We start from the raw sequence: 17,273 nt of genomic DNA, 5'->3' as shown, positions 1-17,273 counted from the left end.
GGTTGGATTTAGACCAGGCCTCAAAGCCTGAAGTGACTTCCCCGCCCCGTGTTGATAACAGGATCCATAAAGTGCAGAATGGGAAAGTGAGCAGAGACAGTGGATTTCAGGGCCTTAGAACCCAGTGAAGTAACCCTTAAGAGAGCTCTTCCTTCCCAAAAAGAATGCACGAGAAAAGAAGGGAGAAGAAGAGAGAAGTCTCCCACAACTGTCGGCCTAAAACAGCCGCTCTCACCTCAGTCCATCTGGGGAAGGGGCTACAAAGCAGACAATCTTTATTCACAATTGGGATGGCAGAGGGGAGGTACCCTCAGGTCAGTCCAAAAGCAGAGATACTGGGTGGAGCAGATGGCACAGGGCAAGGACTCAGCACTCGTCCTCGCCCAGTAGGGCATAAGGGTTTCGGGCAGCCAGGCTGGACCCTGGAGCTGAAGTTGGGGTGTCCTCATCCCCTTCCCCCTCCTCATCCGCATCCCGGTCCTCCTCTCCCTCCTCCTCACAGGAACTGCTCAGCTCTTCTTCTTCCTCCTCCTCCTCGTCACCTGCTGGCCCCACCCTGCCCTGCAAAACCACCAGCTCTGTGGTCTCCGGATGGGACTCCCAGGTGCCTGGGGAACCAAAACAAGAAAAGAATGGAGGAGAGTTTTAAGCAAGGAACTAAAGCCAGAGAAAGATGGGGAAGAAGCAAAAACTAAGAGTAACAATCAGTTCTGTAGCTGCTGGCATTCATTCATTCATTCATTCATTCATTCAAACTCCCACGGGCTGGGCACCGAACAACAGCTCTGCATACATTAACTCTACTCTCTACCACCACCTTACCAGGAGGCAACTATCACCCTGGTTTTGCAGATCAGGAAACTGTCTCAAAGATGTTTAGTAACACAGAGCTGGCTAACAGGTGTAGAATCCAGATCTGACCCTGAGCCACAAAGCCTTTTGCCTACATCATAGCACAGGAACACTGGCTGTCTGACCTTTCTGTTCACTGTAGCCTGGCGGATGAAAACACAGGCTGAGGCGGCCATCCAGTGCCAGCCGCAGGAGGCTATTGGCTGCTCTGTACACATCATTCCGGGCTGCCTTGGCTGTCTTATAACCACGTTTCTCTGCCCAGGCTGAAGAGAGAAAAGAATAATGGGGAGGGAAGCCGTTAACCGGACCCAGTCACCATCACCCTATTCCCATAACGTAGTCCTTCCACTTTTCTCTGGAACATTTTCTCTTTTCTCTGGCCACAGCTTCATTTCACTTTTCTCTGGCCACAGATCTTGCTGGCTCCACGACAGAAATCCAAGCATGAGTAGCCAGATGTTTTACCAAGAGCAGAACCTCTGAGAAGAGGAGAGGAGATAGAGCAGGGTAAAGGGCAAGGGGAGAAGCCAGGAACATGAAGCCCACCTTCACAGATGTCCCAGGCACACCAGGGATGTTCCGCTGAGGGATCCTTGGCCTCTGGGTGGCGCAAGTGAAGCAGGACCTGCACAGGGATTCGAGAGGCCAGATAGCCCACTGCGGTGTATGGCTCCTGGATTTGGGCAATGGGGTAGATCCCCGCCAAAACCTGAGGGGAAACAAGAATGCTCAGCCTGTTCCTGGCCTTCTGCTTTCTCTCCCTCCCTGCCCCATCATACCTCATACCTGCAACTGCCTGGGCAGAAGGGAGGGGAATATGAGGCCAGGGCAGTCACAGAGCTTCACAGAGGGAGTGAGAAAGTAGGTCTGAAAGTATCGGGTATGGCCGGGGGTTCTGGAGACACTCACGACCTTCCGCCCCACCAGCCCGTTGATCAGCGAGGACTTTCCCACATTTGGGAAACCTAAAGAAGGCAAGGAAAATTAACACTGGACAGATCCCTACTCTGTGACAGGTAAGACAACAGCTATAGAGAAAAAGAGAAGTAAAGCTCAGAAATCAAGGAAGCAGTATAACCTTAAAAGTTTCAAACAAATCAGGCTCTGGGCTGCCAGGGTTGAATCCTGGCCTCTCCACTTATCAGCTTTGTAACCTCAAGGCAATTTGCTTCACTTTCTGAGCCTGTTTCCTCATTTTACAAGTGAGTAGTCAGGATTAAATAAAACAGAAACAAATAGAACTGTGTGGTTCAGTGCCTGCAGCAGACCAAATGCCCAACACAAGTGAAACATGTATCTCATAATCATTACAACTTGTCCAAGAAGAAGACTATAAACCCTTGGGGGCTCACTGCTGCTCTCTCAGGACCACCTCCGTCATTCTGGGTGACTTTGGTATCTGCACAGGTGTTCTGTTTAGCACTCTGACCTCTCAGTGCCTGCATCTATTTTCCAAAGATCATTTCCTCAACTACCCACTGTCAAGGTTGTACTCTGGACCTTGTCACTTCACACCTTCAAAATCTCAACCACAGGCACCACTCTCTCTGCCCTGACATCCTATCAATTCAGCTCACTTACTCTGTTTCCTCAGTTCCAATAAATCTTCAACTCTGACTCTAGTACAAAACCACTATTCAATACTGAACTCATGTCCTTACTTCTCTTCTTACCCAACTGAGATCCCAGGCCCCAGCTCTATAGCCAGTAGCTTTCACACTTGAGTTCACCTTGAACTCCCTGGTCCTGCCCCTCTCCTCCATCTTACTCAACCCCATGGCTCCCATCCCCCAATGCCCTGACACTCTGGCTTAGCCAAAAATCACCAAGCTCATTCCCACATGAAGACCCTCTCATTTACTGACCCCTTGGTCAGGAAGGCCCTTTTCCCATTATCTCCAAATAGCTACTTCCTCTGAACATCCTGGGCTCTTCTCAGAGGGAATTTTGCATGAGAACCCTCCTCGCTGAATCACTCTCTACCTTTCAATGCCCCTAAATAATATGATTTCAAATCATGAATCAACTTACTTTCAAGGAAATAAGCTCTGTGAGGGTAAGGACTTCTCTGCCATTTTCACAACAGCATAACCCATCCCTGGAACAGCACCCGGCACTCAGTAAATATTTGCTAAGAACTAGAGGTAAATGAAACCTCAGGACTGCCTGTCCCACAGCAAAGGAAAGGGTCTCTGGGCCTTAATCATACATTCCTTTCCTCCCCAAAAAGAGCAGAGACAAGGCTATTAATTCAGGGAAGATGCTCCTTGACAACAAACTTAATGGGATAAGGCTCAGAAAGATACTAATGCTAACAAAGCTCCTGCTCTGATTTAATGATTGCTCTACTATTGATTACTACCATGTAAACAGTTAAAATCTATGTCTTTCAGAATAACGCCTGGTACATAGTAAGTACCACATAAATACTAGATTTCAACAATCGTGATTATTACCATTATCACTATCTGTCAGGCATCATTAGGCTCTCTGTATGCCATTCCCTTCATTCCTGACATCCATTCTAATTGGGTATCAGCATCCCCATTCTAAAAATCAAAGTAACTAAGACTCAAAATGGGTAAATAACTTCCTCAAAATTAATAAGAGGTAAGGAAAGGGGGAATTTAACTCAGGGGTGCCAGGATACTTCCGCTATTGCCGACACCCTCCTTTTCCAAAGAGTGAAACTCTGTACCTCATAGGAGGCTGCCATGCATGGGCCATTGCTTCCTTACCCACACAGCCAATGGTCACCACTCCGTCTTTGTAGCGCTCCCGGGTTGGGCCGGTTGGCTCCATTGCTGAGTCAGTCTGCTGCTCCACAAGGACTGCAGGTCCATCCTCTTCTTCCTCCTCCTCCCCAGAGCCATTTCCCCAGGTGGCCCCAGCCACATCTCGGGCAATCTTCTCCCGCCAGCTGTTTAAGTCCACTGTTCCAAGAAGGAGATTATGATGAAGGTTCTCCCTAGGGCCACCATAAATGACTGCACAGACTATACACTGCACAGCTGATGTAACTGGCGCCCCAAGAGTGCCAACCTGCACAATACATTCTCCCCAGCCTTCACTTGACCCCACACAGAAATCATATGAATGTTTGAGTTTCAGAAAAATACTGGGAAGACTGAAAGCAACAGACCACTGGGGCTCCTGTCTACCTGCTGCCTCTGTTGCCACCAAGTCAGTCTGCTCCCTCTTCTACCCCTCCCTCTGGCTTCTTGCCTACATCCATAAAGAAGGCACTGACTTTAAGGAAGGTAAGCAAAATGACTTCAAGCCTTGGGCTTTCCACATATCGTCCCACAGCTCTCCTCTAAGAGGTATATACCTTTCCCCGCAGTGATGGCTTCACAGGCTCTCAGTAACTGCTCCGGCCCTAGTGCCCGAGTCCATCCTCTCCCCCGTCTCCGACTCTTCTTCAAAACTGAGATCAGAGAGCACAAAAGTGTTAGCACATGGGCTTATGCACCCCATCTCACCCACCACCCTTAAGACCAATATCAGGTACTCCTTTGTCAACAAGCCTCTCTGTTCTCCCTGTTGTCCCCTGCCACCCACCTCTCCCATACTGCCTTCCTCATTGCCCACTCACCGCTACTAGGGTCCTGTGGGGTCCGTGGATCCCGAGGGAAAGAGGTAAAAAGGACTATGTGGAGCTGGGGATAGTGCTGGTGAAAATAATGCTTCCAGGCAACAACGAGAGCCGGTGGGGCTAGATCCACCTTGTTCAGGACCAAGACCAAGGCCAACCCAAGTTCTCCAGTCACGTACTCGTAAAGTGCTGGTGGGAAATTCACAACCTGGGACAGGGTTGGTGAGAGGAGGGAGCAATGAGAGATCAACCCAGAGTTCTCTGCCTCTAGCTCCCCACTCACCAGGCACAGCTCAGAGACAAGACTCTAGTGGTAGCAGATTCTGGGGCAAAAGAGTAAATCAGCCAAACTAAACTAGGAAAATAAAGTAATGGTAAGCAATACCTGTGCAATTGTCTGGGGAACTTCTTACAGGTCCTAATTAGGAATGGAAATGAGCCAAACACAAGACAAGGAAATAGTAATACCTAGCACACTGGGATAAAGGCTGGGGTCAGGAATAGGGGTGGAGGTTGGGATCAAACTTCACACCTATTTTTATGTGCACGCACTTATGTTTATACACATGCGTATGCACACACATATGCATGTGCATGTTTGTGGCAAGCATGTGTGGCTGTGTGAGTGCATGTGAGTGCACACATATGTGTACCAATGCGTGTATATATGTTGTTAAGGACTTCCAACCTAAATGTTCCCACAGACCTCCCTTTCTCTCACTAGAGGACAACAATGAAGTGGTAAAGCCAGATTAACACAAGGGTCATCTAGCAGCAGAGACTAGAGCCTTAACCACTGTCTTAACCACTATTGCAGGTGAGGCTGAATTCTGTAGTGACTAACATGATGGAGCAGGGGAAGCCCTAGCTGCCTTCACAGAATCCCTTGGAGCTCCACACTAGAACTTTCTATGGGTCTAGCTCTGGTGGGATGGGAAACAAACTATGTAGTTTTTCATCAAAGGAAGTAAAAAAAAGGATCAATTAACCAGAGCAGAAGTGGCAAGCTGTGACACTGATGAATAAAAGACTGAGTTCCTGACTGCAGACATTAGTCATACTGACAGAGAAGACTAGAAATGAAAGATACCTCTCCAGCTCCCAATTTCTGCCTCTGCCCTTTACCCTACAAGAATCTTCCTTCCCCCTCCCCCTTGCCACCCTCATTCCCAGTACTCACTGGATGTCGGATATCAGTGATAAGCAGGACAATGTCAGACATCTCCAACACGCGCCACAGCTGCCTCCATGTCTAAAAAGACAACATCAGTGGAAGAGTACCTAAGCCTGGAGTCCCTCTCCTACCCGACCCCAGACCAATTTGATGAAAGGTCACTCCTGTCCCCACTGCATTCTCACCTCCAGATTATGCTCAAAGTAGCTGAGTTTCTCAGAGGTGTAAGCCCCATGAATCTTTGCAAGATACTCCTGGAAGCTACGTTCCTCCTGGCTCATTAGCTGCTCCTTGGACATCTCATAGCTCCAAGGAGGACGTCGGGGAAAGTCCAGGACTGGGAAATCAAGAAAAAGTCCAAGTAAGTCTAAGAACAGTTTCAGGGCTCAAGAGTACATCGCAGAACCTCTCCTTCCCGGCAGTCAGGTCTTCCTCTTCCAAGCTCCTTCCCCGAGCCCACTGCCTCTCCCAAACATCCGTGTGTTGACCTCTCACCTGAGCCAGGCTGATAGACCTCTCGGATGTCCAGCTCCAGCAGCTCAGCACTGACCGGCTGTAGCACTTGCTCCCGGGCTGCTTTCTTTCTCCTTTCCACCTCCTCCCGGCTGTCTCGCTCAAAATGCAGCCGGTATCTAATGGAACAGGGACCGCGCCATCTCTTGCAATCCTGTGACCACAAACTCCCCTCTTGGGCAGACAACTTCGTAGAGCTTTCTCTTCAGAGTTGTTCAAGTCTCCTTTCAGTAAGCCCTCCCTCAAGTCTCTATTTCCCACAGTATTCGACCTTCCCCTAAGCCTCGCCCTTCTAAAAACCAAGAACTCTCTCCAGCCCCTCCGGAAGAGAGAACTGTGGCCTGCTCCGGTGAGCCCAGCTGCCTGCGGAGAACGGTGGCATCCCAGCCCCATCTCCTCCACCAGCAATAGCCGAGTTTCCCCCAATACTCTCACATCCGGGTGGGCGGGGAAGCCCGGACCAGGACACCCCCCTCTCCCGCCTACTCTCACCGATTTGGGTCATAGCCTCGAGGACCCAGCCCCTGGGAAGGCTGCTGGTTGAGCCTGCGGATATGATGGGTCACAGACTCCCCGTCTGAGGTGTCGGTTTGCTCCTCCCGCCGCTCCCGGCTCCCGCTGCGGCTGTTGGAACTGGATCGCAGCCCATCTTGGAGCCCTGCGGGGAGGAGTTGGTGACGCCGAGCTGGCGGGTTCTAAGGGGCTGTAAGACCCCCTCCTCGGTCAGCCTGGTTTCTCACAAGACCCCACTTCTTTTGAGGCCGGGGGCTCCCAGCCATCCCGCTCAACACCCTACCGGATGTGTGTGGGGGGAGTCATTCCTCCACCAGAGACCTGCGGGGATGGCGCCCGGTTAGAGCTGGAGGGGTTCCCCTCCCCCAACTATCCATCCTTTCCCACCCCTTCCAAGGAGCCGGGGGTAAGAGAATCCCCTCTGCGGTGGCCCGCGAGCGTCCGCGCGCGGCCACCACCCACTCCCACGCCCCGCAGAGGTGCGGCCGTCACACCCCTACTTCCAGATGTGCGAGAGCCCGAGCCCCGCCCCCTCCCCTCGCTCCTGCACCGACCTCGCTTCCGCTCCCGCTTGTCCTGCAACTGCTTCTTCTTTTGCTTCACGCTGAAGGGCTTCTTTCTCGGCATGGCCTGGACCAGTCACCTGGCCCAACCTCCGCCGAGCTCCGGCCGCCTCAACGGACTCCCCCCGGGCAACCCCCGCCGCAAGGGCCTGGGACCCTTGAGGGGGCGGGGCTATGAGGTGACGTCAGCGAGCGGGCCTGGCCGATTCGCCCCAGTGGCCTGAGTGGAAGGCGGACGAAGGGAAATACAGCCACTTTCCTCTGGCAGCGAGGCGAGAGGAAGATGCGGGGTGGGCTACCCGCACGTGAGACTCAGTGGCACGGACAGGGCGCAGCTGCGGCGAGGAAGGAGGCGCGCGTGGGAGGATCAAGCTAACTTCGTCACGGACGCTACCAACTCGCGTTCGGAAGAGGGGGGACGCGTGTCATCACTACCTTGCGCGCTGGGGGAAGCTACCACTCACCTGGAGGGGTCGGTGGAGCAGAGGGCGGGTCCTACCACCTAGGGGAGAGAGAGGCGTGGATGCGCTTAAGATATTTTAGCAACCCCCGGGCTTGACCTTTGTGGAAAGACCGGACTGCGTGTCTTGGCAATGAAGTCAAGTTGCTGAGCTACACTGGGGACAGGGTCAGATGTCTTGAGGGACGGGTGGCAGTCTAAAGAGTCCTGGGCGCGCCACCTTCGTGGGACCAAAATTCCTTGTGGGACGATGATAGGGGCACAGATCATACGGGCAAGCGCGGGCGAGGAGGGAAACCCAGGCCGGACAAGGACTTTTGAAGAGAGGTCAGAGGGCACGAAGTTGTGTCTTCAGCTGTTACTATGGTAACCCGGGACCGGATGTGGCGACTTAAAGGTGCGACAGCGGTCTCAGGCCTTCTGGCCCGACAGCCTATCGACTCTATGGCACATTGTGAGGAGCCGGTTGTGGGGTCTTTTCAGCGAGGAGAGAAGAGAAGAATTTTCTTTAAGCATTGATAGGAACGCAACAAAAAGAAGGCTTGGGCCTGCCATTATCGTCTGGCAGAGACCGAGCCCCACAAAGGCTCCCCGGAGCCTTCCGGAAATGAAGGGGCAGGAGCCTCAGCTTCTCAGTCCACCCAACGGAAGCGGAAACAGAATCCCAGCGTGCCCCTTCCTCACTGCCCTCCAAATCCCGCTGCAGCCATTGCCGCAACCACGATGCCGAAACGAAAGAAGCAGAGTCAGCAGCAGCAGCAGCCGCCACTGCAGCAGCCCCCGCTGCCAGAGCGGGAAGAGACTGGAGACGAGGAGGATGGGAGTCCCATAGGTGAGGAGCCCGGGAGGGGTGTGCACATGCCTGTCAGCTGGTCAAGGCAAGGGGATGGGGTCTGAAAAGGCGCGGGGGAGGGGGCTCTAACGGAAGAAGGAAGGGCGCAAGCGCTGGGGCGGGGATAGGAGGCTGTCCGATGTGGAGTCCTGAGCGAGTTCTCCTCCTTGACTCCTCAACTTCCATCCGGCCCCTAACCTTTCTGAAGAAGACAAGGGAGAAAAGGATAAAGAGCTCGTGTGCGCAGCCGCAGAAGGCAAGGGGGGGGGGGGCCTGGAGAGGTTGCAGATTGCGATGTCTAGAATAACAACTTGTGACCAGACTTGCACAGAGAAAGTGGAAATGCTGCCTTCTCTAAACTACTTTGGGGCGGGAGGTGTGAAGGGATCGCTCTGATTGGCCAATAGTTAGGGAGAGGAATTGGATTACCTCTGGAATCACCTGGGATGTTTTGGATAGCAACTATGTGAGGGAAAGAGAAAGCTGTTAAGTATCCTTTCCGCATTGTGTGCTCTCTTTGACTGAGTCTCTACTTTTTTTTTTTTTTTTTTTTCAAACTCTGAGAACGCTTTGCAGAGGAAAGGGCAGATAGATGGGCTAACAACTTGTAACACTGCTGAGAATATATCTGGCTGTACTGATTGGATTAAAAGATGAGTAGCAGAAAACCATAGCAGGATCATCAGTACTTTAGTCCATTCTGGTGACTATATTTTCGTGTCTACTCTTAGGACCACCCAGCCTTCTGGGCCCTCCCCCCATGGCCAATGGAAAGCCTGGTGACCCCAAGTCAGGTGAGGACAAGGGGGCTCTGATCCTTTGATTAGGTCCTGGAGAAGGGAGCAAGGGAGGGACTACAACCCAGGAAGGACTCAAAACCAAAACATCAGGGATTCTTTACGTAAATTAATGGAAAAATGTTGTATATTCACAGATTGGAAAGCTCAATGATGTAAAAATGTCACTTCTTCCCAAATTGATCTACAGATTCAATGCATTCCCAGTTACAATCCCTATAATGGAAATAAGCCTTCTGTGTTATTACGTGGAAATGCAAAGGATCAGGCTGAGAGATTGCAAAGACAGTCTTGAAATAGGAGGACTTATTACTGTAAAACTATGGTTACTATGATGTGGTATTGTCATAAATCAGTATCTCAGTACAAAGAGACTAGTAACAGGCCTGCACATATGTAGACACTCATTTGTAATGAAGATCGAGCTGAAATAGTGGTTGTTGCAGTAGATCATGCTGGATCAATTGGATATTCACGGGTGGGGGGGATGAAATCTGAACTATTCATGTGTAAACATCAATTCCACATGAACTGTAGATCTGAGTGTTAAAGGTAAAGAAAATAAATACATTTCATAGTCTTAGAGGAGATACGAGTTCTTAAACAGACAAGAAGCACACACACACTAACCATAAAGGAAAGATTGATAAACTGAACTACATTAAACTTTTATCAACCAAATAACACCATTAAGAAATTAATAGGAAGCTAGAGAGTAGAAGATATTTGCAATAAGTATAACCAATAAAGAGCTCATATCTAGAATATATACAGAACTCTTCTAGACAACCTGTTAGAAAAGTGGGCAAAGGACCAGAGCAGCTGTTTCTCAAAAACTGAGATCTAAGTGACCAAGAACATGTGACCAAGAACTCAGTATCATTAGTTGTCAAATAACTGCAAGATAAAAACACACCACTTTGAAGTTGAGACCCTTGTGCACTGTTGCTAAGATAGTAAAATGATGCAATTCTATGGAAAACACTATGGCGTTTCCTCAAAAAAATTAGAAATAGAGCTACCATGTGATACAACAGTCCCACTTCTGGGTACATATCCAAAAGAATGGAAAGCAGGATCTTGAAGAAATATTTGCACACTCCTATTCTTGCAGCACTATTTACAATAGCCAAGAGCCAGAAGCAACCGAAGTGTCCATTGAGAGATGAATAGATATACAAAATATGGTATATTCATACAATGGAATATTATTCATCCCCAAAAAGGAAGAGAATCCTTGTGTGTTATATAGCATGGATGAACCTTGAGGCCTTCTTGCTAAATGAAACAAGCCAGTCAGAAAAAGACAAATGTTGTATGATTCTACTTATTTGAGGTATCAGAAGTAATCAGATTCACAGAAGCAAAGTAGAATGTGGTTGCCAGGAGCTGAGTGGAGGAAAGGAGAGTTGTTAAAGATCTGTTTCACAACAGTGAGGATTTACTGAACACTACTGAAACGTGCACTTAAAAATATTTAGATGGCAAATTTTACGTGCCTGGCTAGCTCATTCAGTAGAGCATGCGACTCTTGATCTCAGAGTTGTGAGATCGAGCCCCATGTTGGGCATGGAGTTTGCTTTAAAAAAAAAAGACAGCAAATTTTATGTTACGTGTTCTACCGCAATTTAAAAACAAAAACTCCCCAGAATGGCAAAAATGAAAAAAATTTATATTACTAAGTGTTGTCAAGGCTATGGAACAATGGCCAGTGGGAGTGTAAATTGGTACAGCCACTTTGAAAAAGAAAGTTTGACTTCATTAAATTTTACCATACATATACCCTAGGACCCAACAATACCTATACTACGTTTATCCTCAACAGAAATGCATACATATGTGTAACAAAGACATGTATAAAAATGTTCATAGCAGCATTTTTCGTTATAGCCCCAAACTGGAATCCACCCACATGTCCACCATCAGTAGAATGGATAAATAAGTTGTTGTGTGTGCATGCAATGGGATACTACACTGCAATGAAAATGAACGAACTCCTGCTACAGGCAACTTGGATGAATCTCACAAACACGATGTTGAGCGAAAGGAGCCAGACAGAAAAGAATGCAGACTGTATGATTCCATTTATGCGAAGTTCAAAAACAGGCAAAAACTAACCTATGGTGCTAGAAGTCAGGATAGTGGTTCCCTTTGGGGAGGAGGGTGGAATGGGGGGGAGGAGGGGCACAAATGGGGGGAGGACTTCTGAGTGCTAAGAAGGCTCTATCCCTTTACCTGGGTGGTAAAAACACAGGTGTGTTTACTTTGATGGTAATTGAGTTGTGCTTTTAAAATTGGCGTATTTTTCTCTATGTATATTGTACTTCAATAAAAAGTAAAAGAACAAAAACACAGGGCTTTTTTCTCAGGATTAAGGTGGCCACTGATGACCTTTCCGTGTCTGTCTTTCTCTTTCTCTCCAGCTCTTCACAGAGGTCCTCCAGGCTCAAGGGGACCAATGATTCCACCACTGCTGAGTCTCCCACCTCCTCCCCGGGGCAGAGGCCCAATTCGGGGGGGCGTAGGCCCCAGATGTGGCCCATATGGTCGTGGTTGGTGGGGGGCCAATACTGAACCTCCTTTTCCTGGACCAGGCCATGGGGGTCCTTCCAGGGGAGGCTTTCACAAAGAGCAGAGAAATCCTCGAAGGCTCAAAAGTTGGTCTCTTATCAAAAATGCCTGCCCACCCAAGGATGGCCCCCAAGTTATGGAAGGTGAGGTCCTTTTTTTTTTTTTTTTTTTTTTTTTTTTTTTTTTTTAATGCCTGTGACTCTTCTCTTTTGGGCTGTCCTTTGTCCTTTTGAAGTAGAAGTAGCCCTGAATGTGTTTTTCTGCCAGAGAATGACTACCGTTATCACTACCACTACCAAATAAATACCTGGAAATGGTAGGGAGTAGGAAATCTGACTGCCCTCTCTATTTCTGGTTTTTGTTATATCTTATTTTCTTTCTTATATTTTAAACTGCCCAATTTTTACTTGTTCACAGACAAATCCAACCGCCCTGTCTGCCGACACTTTGCCAAAAAGGGCCACTGTCGATATGAGGACCTCTGTGCCTTCTACCACCCAGGCGTCAATGGACCTCCTCTGTGAGACTGTGCCTTCCCATCCAGGCTGGAAGGAGCCCTCTGTGACCTAGCGGCCATATATTTCCCTGTGGCCCTGTGATGGCTACTGTGAGGCTGTTCCACCCACCACCCTCAGTCAGTGACACCCACCCCCATCTGTCACCTTCCCGTTTGGGGTTCAGAGTTGTGTTTCATCACTGGTGCCCAGTGTGTGATCCAGCCTCCAGAGACTCGCCTTCGGGACCCCATCTTTGCTCCCTTCAACTGCCTCCTGGATCCTCTTACCCCTCACCAACTGACTGCTGAACAGGAAACCTCTTTGGTGCTGTTTCTTGTGCATCTGCCCACCCAGCCCCCAGTACTGCCCTCAATTCCTGAGAGCTCTGGAGCAATTTCCTACCATTCCCATCTAGCTGCTTAAGTCCTTTTTATGTGACAACCCTTACCCCAAAAGTTGCCAGTTGCTCTGTGAAACTCACCAGGTTGACCTGGGGTTGAGTATGGATGACTGGTGCAGAGTTACTTCCTGAAAGGCCACTCTCCCTGCTTTTGGATTTTGTAGTTTCTGCGTCAGTAGCATGATCCCCACCGCTCTGGTCTGTGATCACTGTGCTTTGTGAAACTGTGCATCCCCTCGTACATAGCCTCTCTCAGTGTCTGTGGCATCTTTGTGACTTCCCAACACTAGAGTAAGTTTTTCTGCCAAAACAAGTGAGACTCGGTGCCCTCTAGACTTTCCACGCCTCCCAACGTGGGAGAATTGTGAACCTTTCTGCAAGACTGCCTCCCTGGTCTCCCCATCCTGGTGTCGGTTTTTCTGAGTTTGACACAAGCCCATGAAATGTCCTCTAAAGCTTCTGATGGGCAACCCTGTCTCCTCTCCAGCCCACTTTAGTTAGACTATGTCATTGTGAGGCCACCAGCCCTTTCGTCTGAATTCTGTGAATCTCCACCCGGCCTACCTTTGGGTGGAACCTGGACAGTACTGTCGCCCTCGTCTAACCTTCTTCCCTGCATCCCTGGCACTGGTTGTTTTCTGTGAAAACGGCAGTGAACAGGCTCAGTTTTGAACTGGCCCTGAGGAAATGGGTCAGGAGTTGTGTGGGCAAGAGGGAAGGATGAGAGCCGTTGGAGAAAGAATGAATTTTTTTTCTTTTTAACATTTTTTTATATTAGTAATAAATGCAGTGGAAACAAGCATTTTCTTCAATCCCTGTGTTCCAGTCATCTCTGGAGGTACAGATGAGGCTGTTCTTGTTGGAGTCAACTTTATTCTTTCATTTGTTCATATACAGTAGTAATAGAGAAGACAACGCTTGAGTTTCTTTCAATCTGAAGGAACCAGTGAGGTCCCATTAACCTATAAGCATCAAATACACACCAGGCTGTATTATGTTCAAGGGTAAAATTTTATAGGAAAAAAGAAAGGCCAAGTATCCGTGGAGTAATTTTTAAAGACTTTACCCATGTTTGTAGATTTGATGTTTATGGGAGTGGTAATGACAAAACAGTCTTTCAGCAAATATATGTGGAGTGACTGTGGGCCTGACAATACACTAGGCACTAGAAATAACAGACAAAACCAATGAATTTATAGGGGACACCCGTTAATCATAAAATCAGGAACATGTGTAAGGTTGCATTTGTCAAAAGCAAGACATGATGAAAAGGGAGTATGTAATAAAAGGAGACTGGGAAGGTGACCTTTACACTAAGCCCTGAAGGAAGTGAGGTGGGAGAGTGAAGTGTTTGCTTAGAGTTGGGAAGAGTAGGAGATGAGGCAGAAGAAAGAGGAACTAGACCACTCAGAACCTTGCAGAACACAGATTTGGGTCTTAAGACCAAAGCCTTTGAAGAGTTTTAGGCAGGTGAGTATAATGGATTAGATTAGTTTTTCAGGAAGATCCACTCAATATATACAGCTGGCCAGGCTTGGAAATGCCTTCGAAGGGAACTTCAGTAGTCCAGGTGAGTTGTGATGATGGTATAGGCTTGGGGACTGGAATGGAAGAAAAGTAATTTGAAAATAGATCAAAATGGAAGTATTTTAGGTTTTAGTTTTTAGTATGTTAGGTTTTTCTGGTTTGCATAACTACCATTTTAAAAAAAAAAAGGGTAAGAAAACAGGCATAATGCTGCTAATTTGTTTTTGAAATTAGCTTCCTTTTAAGACTTACAAGAAGAGAGATAAAAAAGGTATTTGCACATATAGGTTTGGTATTTAGATTAAAACTAGTGACATAAATGTCTGCTGCATATCTGAGTTTTTTGCATATAGATGGCAGTTAAACCATACGCATAGAAACATTTATTCCCTAAATATTAAGTGCCTGCTATGGCCCAGTTTATCAGCTTTTCAGTTAGTTGTAACAGAACAAAATTAGTCTTAGAAGTTTATGTTTCACAACTTCAGAGGTAGTCCAAGGCATCATGCCACCACAAGGTCCTCAGGTATTCAGAACCCATCCCTCCAGGTTTCAGCTCCATAATTCCTTGAGTCAGATCCTTTTATTCATGGTTTGGGAAGTGAAGCTTTAGCTTGCTTATCCATGCTCCAAGCCTCAGTATGGACCAGGAAGGGCAGAGGATACCACCTGTGTTGGAGGAAATTTCCTTAAAGCTAACACAACTTCAACCTTGTGCCACTGGCCATAACAGTCTTGTGGCCAATACCTAGCTTGCCACTGAGGCTTGGAAAAGTACTCTTTATTCAGGCAGCTACATATTAAACAAAATAATTGGACTTTCAGGATGAATGTCCTCAGCTACTCTGCTAAAATTTGTGGATGCAACAGAGAATAAGACAAAGTGTCAATACCCTCTAGCCAAAGACCATGAGGAACATACACACCTGTGGTTGAACAGTTGGATTTATTTCGTCTGCAGAAACCATCTCCCTAAGAGGGTTAAGAATGACAGAATTAAAGGTTTGTGTTAGGTGATTTGGGGGGAGGGTTCAAGGAAATGAAATTGTTCTGGATTGGGTGCTGTCAGGAAGTGAGGGCAATTCTATGATTGCACTTCTTAATCTTACCTAGAAGGAGGGAGGAATGAAACATGGCTAAAGCTGTGGCTGGTTAAAAAACCATTCATTTTAGCTGAGGGGGCTGTTTAATATTTATGGTTTGCACAATGATCTTATCTTTGTGTTTAGAAAGATTCTAAACTTTGTCTTACTTTATGACAGTCACAGTAACCTTGTCTGACATTGGTGTTCTATGAGGTTATGTTCAACCTGAGCTCAATGGCCTAGCTGTTAGGATCCCATCGTCAGGGGCTGTTTTTCTCAAAAGTGAACAGATGAATAATTACAGGTTGTGATTGGGAGTACTATATAGAGAATAATGGTTGGGGGCTACTCAAGACATGGTGGTTGGGATAGAACTCTGAAGAATCTTGCTGAAATCACCTGAGAGGAGAATGTCAAATGGGAAGAAGAGAGGGCTCAGGATAACCTGACAGCCTTGAGGAGGGCTGACATTTGATAGCCAAATAAGGACAAGGATGAACCTGACAAGGGGATTGAGGAGAGATGGCCAGAGAGGTTTGAGGAGAGATCTCAGAGTGTAGCGTCTTCTCTTTGCTTCCTCTGTGCAAGGTACCATGTCAAGTTTTTACACTTATTGTCTTATGTAAGTTTCACATTAATTCAATAAATACTTTAATGCCTACTCTGGGCTAGGCATTGTTTAGGGGCTGGGGATATAAAAATGAGAAAGACAAAATTCCTACCTATATGGTGCTTACAACCTATTGAGGATGATAGACAATAAGTACATGTGTAATATAATCTTAAGTAATAAGTGCTCTAAAGAAAAAGTGAAGGAAGAGGCTGGAGAGTGACAGGTGGAAGAGAATAAATCAATACTACAATAGGGCCTCTTAGAGGAGATAAGATGTGAATAGAGGCTGAAATTGAATAAAAAAGCAACCATATGAATATTTGAGGGACGTGCATTCCAAGCATTGGGAACATCACAAAAGCCCTGAGGCAGGAATGAGTTTGAAGTAAAACAGAAGGCCAGTACGGCTAGACTATGGGAGATGAGATCAGGAAGTTCAACAGGGGCCGGGTCATACAGAACCTGGTAGGCTTTGGCAAAGCACTTGAATTTTATTCTGAGGGTTTGAACAGCTGATTTACATTTAAGTTTATTTTTGAGAGAGAGAGAGTGCGCGTGCACGCGCAAGTCAGTCCCGCGAGAGCAGGGAAGGGGCAGAGAGAATCCCAAGCAGCTCCAGGCTTGAACCAGAGAGATCATGATCTGAGGTGAAATCAAGAGTCAGATGCTTGGGGCATCTGGGTGGCTTAGTCGGTTGAGTCTGGCTTCAGCTCAGGTCATGATCTCACGGTTTGAGAGTTTGAGCCCCACATCTGGTTCTGTGCTGACAGCTCAGAGCCTAGAGCTTACTTCGGATTCTGTGTCTTCCTCTCTTTCTGTCCCTCCCCCACTCGCACTCTGTCCTTCTCTGCCTCTCAAAAATAAAGAAATGTAATAAAAAAAAATTTTTTTTAAGAGTCAGATGCTCAAGTGACTCAACAGCCACCTAGGTGCCCCACAACTGATTTACATTTAATTTTTTTTTAACGTTTTATTTTTGAGAGAGAGAGAGAGAGGAGAGAGACTGGGGTAGGGACAGAGAGACAGGGAGACACAGAATCCAAAGCAGTCTCCAGGCTCTGAGCTGTCAGCACAGAGTCCGACATGGGGCTCAAACTCATGAACCATGAGATTATGACCTGAGCTGCAGCCACGCAGGTGCCCCAACTGATTTACATTTTTAAAACTACTACTAATGTAGGTGTGAAGAGAGACTAGAGAATGAGAATGACAGCAGGGCCACTAGTTAGGGACCACTTTGGTGGTCCAGGGAAAAGAGATGGTGGCTTGGTCTGGGGT

General features: G+C 47.6%; 2 protein-coding genes across 4 annotated transcripts; one reads left to right on the top strand and one right to left on the bottom strand.

The window, feature by feature from the left end:
• Nucleotides 1-258: 258 nt before the first annotated feature.
• GNL1 (G protein nucleolar 1 (putative)) lies at nt 259-7,593 on the bottom strand. Its single transcript, XM_015062713.3, has 12 exons — nt 7,205-7,593; nt 6,630-6,795; nt 6,120-6,256; nt 5,810-5,961; nt 5,631-5,702; nt 4,451-4,658; nt 4,187-4,282; nt 3,594-3,788; nt 1,642-1,820; nt 1,402-1,564; nt 978-1,118; nt 259-608 (listed from the first exon to the last, which is right to left on the bottom strand). Exons 1-12 carry the CDS (start codon nt 7,275-7,277, stop codon nt 367-369), a joined length of 1,824 nt encoding a protein of 607 aa, XP_014918199.2. The 5' UTR covers nt 7,278-7,593; the 3' UTR covers nt 259-366.
• A 499-nt stretch (nt 7,594-8,092) lies between these two features.
• PRR3 (proline rich 3) lies at nt 8,093-13,569 on the top strand. 3 transcript variants are annotated; one of them, XM_015062714.3, is made up of 5 exons: nt 8,093-8,505; nt 9,237-9,299; nt 11,193-11,375; nt 11,726-12,016; nt 12,291-13,569. In XM_015062714.3, exons 1-5 carry the CDS (start codon nt 8,397-8,399, stop codon nt 12,395-12,397), a joined length of 753 nt encoding a protein of 250 aa, XP_014918200.2. In that variant the 5' UTR covers nt 8,093-8,396; the 3' UTR covers nt 12,398-13,569. The 3 variants fall into 3 exon arrangements, with proteins under 3 accessions (XP_014918200.2, XP_014918201.2, XP_026908636.1); XM_027052835.2 differs by lacking the exon at nt 8,093-8,505 and adding an exon at nt 8,657-8,990; XM_015062715.3 differs by lacking the exon at nt 11,193-11,375 and having other exon boundaries at nt 8,284-8,505.
• The last annotated feature ends 3,704 nt before the right edge of the window (nt 13,570-17,273 follow it).

The sequence above is a fragment of the Acinonyx jubatus genome, chromosome B2 (assembly GCF_027475565.1).
Source record: "Acinonyx jubatus isolate Ajub_Pintada_27869175 chromosome B2, VMU_Ajub_asm_v1.0, whole genome shotgun sequence".
Taxonomy (NCBI): Eukaryota; Metazoa; Chordata; class Mammalia; order Carnivora; family Felidae; genus Acinonyx; species Acinonyx jubatus.
The sequence above is the reverse complement of the archived record's forward strand: the minus strand, read 5'-3'. Positions and strand labels throughout refer to the sequence as shown.